The 10,984-nt window shown below is 42.3% G+C and overlaps 2 protein-coding genes across 2 annotated transcripts; one reads left to right on the forward strand and one right to left on the reverse strand.

Annotated features, from left to right (window-relative positions):
• The first annotated feature begins 37 nt into the window (after positions 1–37).
• LOC108921752 (non-histone chromosomal protein HMG-14A-like) lies at positions 38–3,633 on the forward strand. The gene is made up of 6 exons (XM_029249424.1): positions 38–257; positions 1,361–1,387; positions 1,593–1,622; positions 1,708–1,743; positions 2,313–2,420; positions 3,211–3,633. Exons 1-6 carry the CDS (start codon positions 240–242, stop codon positions 3,256–3,258), a joined length of 267 nt encoding a protein of 88 aa, XP_029105257.1. The 5' UTR covers positions 38–239; the 3' UTR covers positions 3,259–3,633.
• A 4,178-nt stretch (positions 3,634–7,811) lies between these two features.
• Positions 7,812–10,423, reverse strand: rps25 (ribosomal protein S25). The gene is made up of 5 exons (XM_029249346.1): positions 10,318–10,423; positions 9,717–9,809; positions 9,391–9,574; positions 8,079–8,171; positions 7,812–7,888 (listed from the first exon to the last, which is right to left on the reverse strand). The coding sequence occupies exons 1-4, from the start codon at positions 10,318–10,320 to the stop codon at positions 8,080–8,082; spliced, it is 372 nt and encodes a 123-aa protein (XP_029105179.1). The 5' UTR covers positions 10,321–10,423; the 3' UTR covers positions 7,812–7,888; position 8,079.
• Positions 10,424–10,984: the final 561 nt, after the last annotated feature.

Below are 10,984 nucleotides of genomic sequence, written 5' to 3' on the forward strand. Positions count from 1 at the left end.
GATGATGTGGTGGAGGAGGAGGAGGAGGAGGAGGAGGAGGAGGGGAGCCGACAGGGAGCGACAATCCAATCCGGTTCCAGCTAGTTTCTGTTTCGGTGTAACGTTAGCGCGCGCTCGGGCTGCGCCGCGAACCGCAGTTTGATTCTATCCCACTTCCCAGGATCGCGAGCGGGAGCATCGTGTGCGGCTTTACTGCAAAAAAAAAAAAAAAAAAAGAGAGCGAGAGAAGCGAAGGAAACATGCCGAAGAGGAACAAAGTAAGTGTTCGCTAATTCAGTTAGTAGTAAATCTACTAATTGTGCTTATTTTCAGCTGCCTGTAAGTACACATCGTACTGTAAACAACATGTTCCGTGGATGATGATGGAGGGCAGGCAGTCAGTCGTGCGCGAGCTGCACGTGCCATGGGTGTTGAGATCCTCGTCGCGGGTTCCGCGCATCGCCTCTTTTGGTCCCTTTTTTTTTAAGCGGTTCATGGGGGGGTCCTCGAGCCCCAGCTGGCAGGTGTATGTCCGGCGATGTCCCCCGTCACCTCCAGCCCTCGTGCCTGTCAGCAAAGTGACCCGTTACTGGTTGTTTACACGGCGCTGCGAGGAGGTCTCGCGCTTTCTTCTTGTTTGGGTTCCTGACTGGTTTTTACAAAAAAAAAATAAATAAAAAAAATAAATAAATAAAAACAACTTTGTTTTGGAACTGCTGGTAAATATGGAAAAAAAATATCGTCATACGTGCATCAGTTTTCATTTCAGACGTTGCATAAAAGACGTGGTGGTTGAATCTTTTTCATATATATGTGATTTTAAACGCGAGCACTCGGTCGTGGTGTGAGTTTTTGGTTTCCAGTGTGCGTGCCCATCCTTGTCTGGGCAAAGGGCTGAAAGTGTGTGTGAAGGCGTGTTCCTGCAAAACGGAGTCATGTTGCAAAATGAACGTACGAATTCGCTGTCAGTAAAAAAGGCGCGAGCGGAGTGGCGCCTCGTGCCCGTCTCGAGCTCCGCGCCGCGCAATCAATGGCGCCTCCAGCCTTTTTTTCCCCCCGCGGCCGTTCGTTCCGAGGCGCGCGGGATTCGAAAGGATGGCGGAGTCGCTGGCGCGCACGCACGCGCACACGGGCCGCGGGAGTGTGTTTCGGCGAGTTGAGACTCTCACGCGCCGTGTACTGGCTTTTACCATGTTCTGGTTCGGGCTGGAGGCACAGGACAGGAGAAGGAAGAGAGGGTCTCCTGCCGCCTCCCTGCCCCCACCTCGGCTCGTGGGTTACATAACAGGAGACTGTCAGTGACACACACACACACACACACACACACACACACAGAGAGCTGTCTTTACTCTAACTTGACTTCTCCATTGTTCTCCCTCAGGCAGCCAGTGAGACGGAAGCCCATGAGGTGAGTCAGGTTATTTCAATAATTTCCCTCAGATAAAATAATGTTTAAAAATATCATTTGAAGAATGTAATGATTTATTTTCATCTCTCGGCCCATCTGCTTTCCACTTTGCCGTAGCCCGAGATTCACTCTTTTTACCGTAACGTTGGACGACTCTGCCTGATGTGAAGTATTAACTTTTTCTTCCGACCATTCTCTTTTTCAGCCCAAGAGGAGATCTGAGAGGTTGATAAATGTAAGTTTTATGATGATTTTATGCTAATTGCAAAACACTGGATCCTTAGTTGTACTTTGGGCTAATAAATCTGTTTTTCCCTCAGAAACCCGCGACTCCGACGTCGGAGCCGAAGCCAAAGGTACCGAAAACGGGATGGGATGAAGAAGAGGCTGCTGTTATTGACATGAGTCATTTAAAGTGTCTTTAATTCAGATAAAATATCAAAGCCAAATTATCACACTTTTTGTTGGGTGTTTACGGGGGTCCCTGCTGTATGATGCTAATATAAATCCAAAAAAAAGAGTCTTATTGCAAAATGATGACTATGTTTCCCATAAAAATATTAGGAAAAATATTATGGACAGAGAGCTTTGATAATTTTGTCTTATTATCATTCAGTAGCCAAAAACCATAATGAAAGGTTATTTCTCAGTATGCAGCCTTAGATGATATGAAACAGTATGTATTATTTTGTATCGTTACCGTATTTTTTAAAGAATAAGAGTAGAAAAAGCCGTTTGTAATTCAACGGTTTTTAAAGAACTATAGAAACTTTTTTTTGAAACTTTACACTTTGAGTTAATATCATCCATCTGTAGGTGTAACGGTGTACAGTCACTTTGAGCAGCAAGAACGGAGACTTTAGTGCCTCCTTAGAAATAAAGTGTCCTCGTACTAAATCGAAGGCATGCGGCTGTGTCTGCGCAGAAGGCGGCTGAGAAGCCCAAGAAGACGAAGGAGGTGGAGAAAGCCAAGCCGGAGGAGGAGAAGAAGGACGAGGCTCCGGCGGAGAACGGAGAGGCCAAGGCTGATGAGGTGGGGAGGTCCGGGGAGCCGGGAGACTGAGGTGGTGCATTGGAAGCTGGGGAAGCGCTGCTTCTGGGTTGGGCTATTTAAACAGCACCTAAACAAAACATGCAGTACAAAGACTGAAACTGAAGTCAGAATTCAGGATACAACCTGGATCCAGTCCTTGGGGTTCTCCGCTGTTGTACCTTTGAGTGAAGTACACACACACGCTGGCTCAAGCTGCTTGTCCCGAGCGGGGTCGCGGCGAACCGGAGCCTAACCCGGCAAGACAGGACGCAAGGCTGGAGGGGGAGGGGACACACCCAGGACGGGACGCCAGTCCATCGCAAGGCACCCCAAGCGGGACTCGAACCCCAGACCTACCACACAGCAGGCCTCGGCCAGATGTGGGTGCGCCGCCCCCTTGAGCGAAGTACTGAACCGGAAATACTTTGTTCAAACTGTCTGGCTTTATAAATGTAAGACAGTAGGCTTCTTCAGTTGGATAAACGAATGTCACCTTAAAGTACGCACGTTTCATTCTTTATTTATGTGTTATTTTAATATTTTTATTACCAACCATTATTTATCTGACGGGTTTCGCCCGGGTGACTTGCGATGTTAGGCTTGTTTAATAAGTTGCTTACACTGATTTACCTGTTTACTCACATTTACATTAACATTTGCAACACTGCATTTTTGGGTAAAAGTGACTGCTAAATAGATGAATGCAAATTTATACTGCTGGGTATTTTTGCTCTGTAAGTTCAGGGTAAAGTGCTGTTGATGCTGTACTCACTGTATTTTTACTGTTCAGGCACCAGCTGCAGAGGAAGCTGAACAGAACAAGGAGGCGGCAGAATAGCCGCAGCGCGTCCCTTTCCTCCGGCGCTCTCTGTACCTCCTTTCTCATACAATTCAGGGCGACATTTTTACTCAGTATTTTCTAAATGCAGCTTTTTAGTAGTTTTGATTGCAGAGACACATTTTTTTTAAATAAAAACAATAATGTTACATTTCCAGAGGGACTCCACCACATGGCACATTTTGATACGTCTGTAAAAATGGCTGTTGTAAATGTAATCGGTTATTTGGGTGGAGGGGTGGGTGGCCTGAAAATTACATTCCATATTGGGTATGCGGGACCGTGTACATATCCTTCATCGAACGAGTGTGAGGAGAAATTGCTCAAGAGTTAATGCATTGTTTTAAAGTTTATACTGATTTAAAAAAGAAAAAAAAAAAAAACTTGTATATTGTTTGTATGCTGTGTGCTATACGTTTAGTGTCCGTGTCGATTTATTAGTCCGCTTTTCCGCTTTAATAAATCCGCACTCTTCTACTGGAGGTTGGCCCCTTCAGGCCGGTGCTTTGTGCGTCTGATTTTTCAATTCGTTTTTTTTGTGTTTCGCGATATAGCATCGCAATTCGTTTGCTGTGGGGGAAAAAAAAAGGGGTTGTAATTTGTAATAATTTCTGTGTGCTGTTTGAGGACAACGAAAAGTGATTATGATCTTAACTACGCAAAGGAAGTGCACATCAGTGTTAAAACGTGGTATCTGGACAAGACTGGTCCTTTTAGGGACGGGGGAAGCAACTACCTGTACATGGATTTATGTGGTGTAGCGAGAACACCAGCAGTAGCAATATTCGCATGGGGTTTGGTGGGGGGAAAAAAATAAATAAATAAAATCTGTACAGTTCTGTATTGTTTATAGCTGTATCTCTAATACTTGAGAAAAATAAACCAGTTAAAAACATTTGTTGTGTTTCTTATCTGTTATAGTGTTAAAGGAGAATCTTGCGCTTGTCACTGTGTACATTACAAAAAGTAAGCATTTTATTACATCTGTGTAATATATATCTGTATGTAATAAAAAGTCATGATACATCTGTATATCATAATTTTGGCCGGTATTGTGCCCAGGTGGGGAAGGCCCTCCATGGAGTGTTTTTTTGTCTTGTTGAAGGGGACCAAAGCAAATTAATCACATCTCCATCACTGGGACTGTTTAAAAAAATAAATAATGACAGAGTATTAATAAAGTAATCACATTAAAGTATTTATTCATAAAAATAGTTAGAGGTGTGGAAGTAATTATATTAAAGACAATAGGTGGTGATTTAAAAGCACATACTGTATACGCAATACCAAGTCTCCTGGTGGTTGTCACAGAAATGATGTCCTAACACCAAAAACACCACGGTGCCGGGGGTTTAGGGAGTATCATTCATTTAACAAGGATGAATAAGTTTTTAGCGAACAGAAAATTTACTGCTGTATAGAAAGCGTGGAAATTAATTTTTCTTCTACCCTGCATTTGTGTCTATCTACTGTATGTATGAAGGTTATACGGTTATTTCATCATTATCCCCATGGAACCTGCAACAGACATGTGGGTATAATAGAAACATGTATCCCCCTGAAATGTATTGTATTGTTCATTGTTATTGCTGGAGTTTAAAGATGCAGAAGGGCAATGTCAGGTCCATGGGTTTAAAACATTTCAGTGCTTTGGTGAAAGATTAAAAAAAATCACTTTTAAAAATCGGTCATAACTTATGTTTAAACTCAGCTGTGTAGTTGCCATGGAAATGCAGTCATATTTAACTGAATTTAATGCTGAAACACTGCATTTTGCCTGACACAATTCATAAAAAATGTTTTATGCAAAGAATAAATAGTTTGCTGACCTAGAAAATTAATTATCAGCTAGCTGTACATCATAATAAAAAACATTATGTTAAATTGCCTGTAGTGCACTCCCTTCGGATTTGGATTTTAGATTTCTGCACTTAACTTACATTTACATTTATTTATTTAGCAGATGCTTTTGTCCAAAGCAACTTCCAGTGAACTCTATGTGGTGTTATGAGCCCACACACCTTATTCACCAAAGTGACTTACACTGCTAGATACACTACGTACAATGGGTCACTCAACCATACATCAGTGGAACACACTCTCTCTCTGTGTCACTCACACACCATGGGGGAACCTGAACAGCATGTCTGTAGACTGTGGAGGAAACCAGAGCACCCGGCGTAAACCCACGCAGACACAGGGAGAACGTGCAAACTCCACACAGACTGAGCGGGGATCGAACCCACGTCCTTCTGCAGCACCCAGGTGCTGTGAGGCAGCAGCACCACTTGCTGTGTCACCGTGCACAAAAATAGTTTTTCAAATAATTTTTAAAAAATTTTTTCATATTTCTTTTATGATATGAGCACCTTGTCAATAATGCTGCTGCACTGTAAATGGCTGATCTCTAAACAACCAGGTTTGGGAAGCAGCTTCTGTCATCCTGGCACTCACTGTCTGTCTTCTTCATGTCAGTCCTTTTTTTAAGTGAGACCTGAACAAGATCTACATGGAGATTCATGGCTGAACAGTTTATTCCAGCATGGTACATGTCTGCCCATGTTTAGGGTAGAGCAAGACAGCGCGACTCTCCCAGCAGGTGGCACTGAAGCTATACACTGGCTCCTCATCTTCGAAACATCAGTGGGGTAAGAAGTGTGTCACTCGATTTGTTCGTAACCCCAAAGTCAGTATTAACCAGTAAGTCATAGCAAGTAAAAGCTACATACTATAGCCATCCATCTATTATTTAACAAACAAAAAAAAACTTATATAAAACTATAAAAGTCAGACAAAACTGTAATATTTCCACCCATCCATTCCTTATCAATAACTCCATATCTGATGCAGGGTCAGGGTGGTCTGGATCCTATCCTGGAAGCTTAGTCCATGAGGCAAGGTAGACCCTGGATAGAATGCCAGTCCATCGCAGTGTAACACTTCAGTTCTAAAATTTTAAAATGTAACATTTAAATAACATTTTTGATTTACAAATACATTAACATGCTTTGATATAAACCCACAACAATTAAACAATGTTGCTTCAGTTCCATAGTTACCACGACTGTTGACACATTAGGTGCGTTAATAAACTGCAGTGTATATTGGCACTCTCATATTTGGCTCATACTACTGACCAATGCTGACGTAGACCTGCTGTTTCTTTGAGCTCTCAGACTAACTGGGGGCTACACAGTAATTCTGATTTTAATTGAAAAAGCAATTTTCAATAAACAGAAATGACACGTGTTGGCAATGCAGATTGTGATAAAATTCCTTTTATATAATAAGGGGGAGAGGCAAGAAAGGGAAAAAATAAAGGTCTTAATAAGGATCATTAGGATGAGGAGTGGCACAGTGGTGCCTCAGTTCCTGCCTGCGGGACTGAATGCATCTTAGCATGTGAAGTTTGTATCATCCTAATGATGAAATACAAAATTATTAATGGGGAGAAACAAACTTGATTTAACACACTTCCGTAGTTTTTCCTGAGATGTACGTCGGTTTGGAGAAAAGTGCCCGCAAAATGAATAAACGTGAACGTACACGTAGCGTAGCAAGTCGCTACCATCTTTAGCACCACCTGGGATTTGGTCGTTCACCTGGGCTGCCTGGCGTTGGCACCCTGCTAAACATCAAACGCCTTTTGGTGCCTTCGTTTCACGGTCAGGTTCATGTGTTTGCAAGAAGCCTGCGGTTATGAAACACACGAGATGGACATTTGTCACATCTTCAGCATCTGAGCCAAAGGGGACACACAGCCCTGGGCCACTCATTAAATATGATACAATTTATTCTTACATACAGCTCTGTCCTTTTCCTTAAGTTTAAGGGTCTGTAAACAGTGAGCGAAGTTCACAGGTAAAGCTTACTTCTGTAGAACACATACCTAATTGCAATAATATCTGAATAAAATGATTAATCACAAAATATCACCATGAATAATTCATAGTTCTGAAGACATTCAAATTCAGACAAATTTGAGCGAATGATGAATATCTGCATCACTAAAACCTCTAGTTAATAAGCAGGGCACCTGAGGGGTGTATGTGCTTTCTGAAAAGACAAATGCTGGAGGACATGGATCTCGGAGATGTCAGTGTGTTCTGGCAGTTTCTGTGACACCTCCCACACTCAGTCCCCAGCAGAATATTTATCAGCGGAACCAGTCCAACTGTCACAGGAGGGATACAGAATGCCTAGAGCCACAGCAGATCATCCCTTTCAGAACTGAAACTGAAATGAACATGGGCTTTCCTGCATTTCTCCATTACTGCCATCACACATTCAAGACGACCTCTGGGGGCAGTGTTTTGACGATCCTGTGTCTGTGTCTAAAGCTCTTCATCTACTGCTGATAACCTTTTGTTTACTGAGATGTATGTCACTGTGGAGAGAAGTGTCTGATAATTAAATGTAAAGAGGTGAAGAAGGCTGCAACGAAAAACCACTGAACAGATGATACACCCTTGCAACAAGCCACTCCACCAGAGCAGCAGCGCAGAGAAGAGCTACAGGGGAACCAGTGCCAAAGAGCTAAGAAAGACGCCATAAACATTCTCCACAAATTTATTTAATATTTTACAAAGTTGGCTGATCTTCGAAGCCTACAATGAAAAATGCACCACCTGCAACACAAAAACAGTGCAAATTAAATTCATCTGAGCTCATCAACCTAAAAGGTTTAAGGAATATTAATGGAAGAATTAATGATAAATGCACAAGATTTGACTCATTGTTCACTTGTTGCTCTGAAATTCAAGTTTAATAGCGCACAACTCCAATATTTCCCTGTTGAATGAAAAGTGCAGCAGCTCACCTCTACGCCTCTTTCTCAGCAACTTCATCGCCACCCTTGGTGTTTCGCGTGTAGATGATCTGTGCTCTGTGCTTCGACACCAGTTTGATCATGCCTTCAAGGACCCAAGGGAACATTTTTTTAAATCACTCCGCATCTGTATTTTAGTGACTTGAACATCATTGTTATCAAAAGGCAACAACTCCGAGAACTTAATGACCAGCCAACAATTTCTGCTACCTGTGAAACACTGACAGATGTCAGTAATTCAGTTCAACAAAGCTGTCATCTCTCAATCAAAGGAGCCAGGCCTGAATCTGACCTCTTGCTGTAGTACCCTCGAGCAAGGTGTTTACTCTGAACTCATACAAGAAAATAACCCTGCTACAAAAAAATGTGTAAATCCCTGTAAGTGGCAAAAAAACAACAAAAATTTAACAGGAATGTAGACGAGGAGAAATCATCAATGTCAAATTTGTTTTTAATGTAGATACAGAAAGTAAGCTGATTGTTATTACATATCTGGGGAAAAGTGTTTTACCGTTTTTATCCACAACAAAACCTTCCTCTATCAATTATGTGGCGGACCTAAATGTGTCTTCCACTAAAAATATTCAAACAAAACTGTGGTCACCCTAAACATGGTAACCTTCTGCCCTTGTGCTTTATTTACATCTACCTGTATGCGTTTGTATTTTCTCCACAGGCTGACTGTCTCTATGCTGCTGTGCACCAGTTCAGTTTTCAAAAAAAAAAAAAATAAATAAATAAAAAGCATCAGGTAAATTAATTATAATATTGAATATTCCCTGTGAAACCTCTATTTTGGCTGATTATAAAGACTGTCCTATAATTCCATTACCTACTTAATCTTTGGACTTTTCAACATTACATTTATTCATTTAGCAGATGCTTTTCTCCAAAGCGACATAAATCTCATAGAAAATACAATGTGTGCATTACATTAGCAGAAAGACAGACACACATGCGTGATTTAAGTGGAGTTTGGTTCATATGGTGGAAAGAAACTATGTTCATCACGAGTAGCTGCATAAAACTATCACCTTCCTAGAATAGTTTTTTGAGATACATATAAACTTTTATGTTACATTACAGGACCACTAGCTGTGTAAAGGTTTATCCAGGGACGATCTTAAAGTTATAGCGCATGAACACTTACACCTTACAAGAACTTAAGAGATCAGGGGCAAAGCAAGTCAGAAAGCAAAACTGATTTGAATTTTTTGAGTGAAGACTCTGAGGGAAAGTGGGAAGCCGATGTGGATGTTAGGCTGCACTGGCCATATGATATCTTCCTAGGACTGGTCTCCTACCTTTGGAAAGCAGCTCCTGGAGGGCAGCCCGGGCAAGTGAGCCACGGATCTTCAGCCTCTCAGACACAACGGCCGGCGTGATGAGCTTGTAGTTGGGCACCTCCTTGTACAGCTTGTCATAGGTGGCCTTGTCGAAGAGCACCAGGTTGTTGAGCTTGTCCCTCACCTTCCCTTTGGACCACTTCTGCTCAGGGACACAGAACACGGTTCAAATTTACCTGCAGCACCAGTACATGGCTGAGATGAATATGCCCCTGACCTGAGAGAAACGCGAAGCCCCCTCTAAAACAGCTGTGTTCCCTCAGAACATAGACAGCACATCAAACCTTCTTCTTGGCTTTTCCACCAGACTTGTTCACCGGGTCCTTGTCCTTCTTGGACTTCCCCGCATCCTTCTTCTTCTTGTCATCCTTTGGAGGCTATGGGAACAACAAAATAATAATAGCACAAAGCCTCGTCAAATGCATTATTATTCTCAAGGAAACCAATTTGTGGAAACTAAAAAGCTTACTCACTCACTCACACCACCAGCATAGAAATAAATACAAAAAAACGGGCTGATATAACAACCAGTAAAACAGACCAAGCAGCACAGAATGCCCAACGCTTCTGACGTGCGGAAAACTGCCCTCCACTAGATACGTATATAATATAAAATGCAAATTTTTCACAAAAAATGACAACCAGAGCCTGTCGCTGGTGTTAAGGCATAAGCTACAATGATGAGTGAAAACTGAGGCGAGGAAGAGATCATGGGGTAACAACTATCGAGCCTGGGTTGAAAAATTTATAATTTTCATTTTGTCTTATTTTTTTCACAGTTCTAGCGCCAATTATTGCGCCAAAGGCCTCAAGCACCTCGTTACATTGTCATTTTCACGATAAAAAACGAGTTAATCTCGTCACACACAACGCAGGCCGCCTCACCATGATGCCGAACAAACGAAGGCCGTGTGAAAAGAGGAAGTGCTGTCCCTGCGGCAGCTCGTCGTACAACCCGTGCTCACAAGCACACAGGAAGTATAACTTCACCGCAAGCGTTTCTAGGAAATGTAGTTTAATTCACATAGAAGATAATTTCTTGGTTGGAAAAATTGAACTGAAAGTAATAATTTCAGATAAAAACAGAAAACAGAAAACTCACCGTAATGAACAGGCTTTTTTTTTCTTTTTTAACTGCAACAGCACGAACACTGGGTGATAGCAACAAAGGCAAAGACACAGAAAAATATTGGAAAAAAGCACAAATATGACAGAATATAGAAAGTTTACAAATATAAACGAGCACAATTCCGTTGTCTGGAAAAATAAGTATAATATTTATGAGTTTTCATACCGATTAAATTATAATTGTATCTAATAAGGGGAGGTGCGGTGGCGCAGTGGGTTGGACCACAGTCCTGCTGTCCGGTGGGTCTGGGGTTCGAGTCCCGCTTGGGGTACCTTGCGACGAACTGGCGTCCCGTCCTGGGTGTGTCCCCTCCCCCTCCGGCCTTACGCCCTGTGTTGCCGGGTAGGCTCCGGTTCCCCGTGACCCCATATGGGACAAGCGGCTCTGAAGATGTGTGTGTGTGTGTGTGTGTGTATCTAACAA

This window comes from Scleropages formosus, chromosome 25 (assembly GCF_900964775.1).
Source record: "Scleropages formosus chromosome 25, fSclFor1.1, whole genome shotgun sequence".
Classification (NCBI taxonomy): Eukaryota; Metazoa; Chordata; class Actinopteri; order Osteoglossiformes; family Osteoglossidae; genus Scleropages; species Scleropages formosus.

Coding starts and splice junctions, on each gene's coding strand:
- LOC108921752 (XM_029249424.1), top strand. Junction 1,744..2,312: donor CGTCGGAGCCGAAGCCAAAG/GTACCGAAAACG, acceptor GTGTCTGCGCAG/AAGGCGGCTGAGAAGCCCAA. Junction 2,421..3,210: donor GAGAGGCCAAGGCTGATGAG/GTGGGGAGGTCC, acceptor TTTACTGTTCAG/GCACCAGCTGCAGAGGAAGC.
- rps25 (XM_029249346.1), bottom strand. Junction 9,575..9,716: donor GTGGAAAAGCCAAGAAGAAG/GTTTGATGTGCT, acceptor GTCCCTGAGCAG/AAGTGGTCCAAAGGGAAGGT. Junction 8,172..9,390: donor CCAGGAGCTGCTTTCCAAAG/GTAGGAGACCAG, acceptor GGGTCCTTGAAG/GCATGATCAAACTGGTGTCG.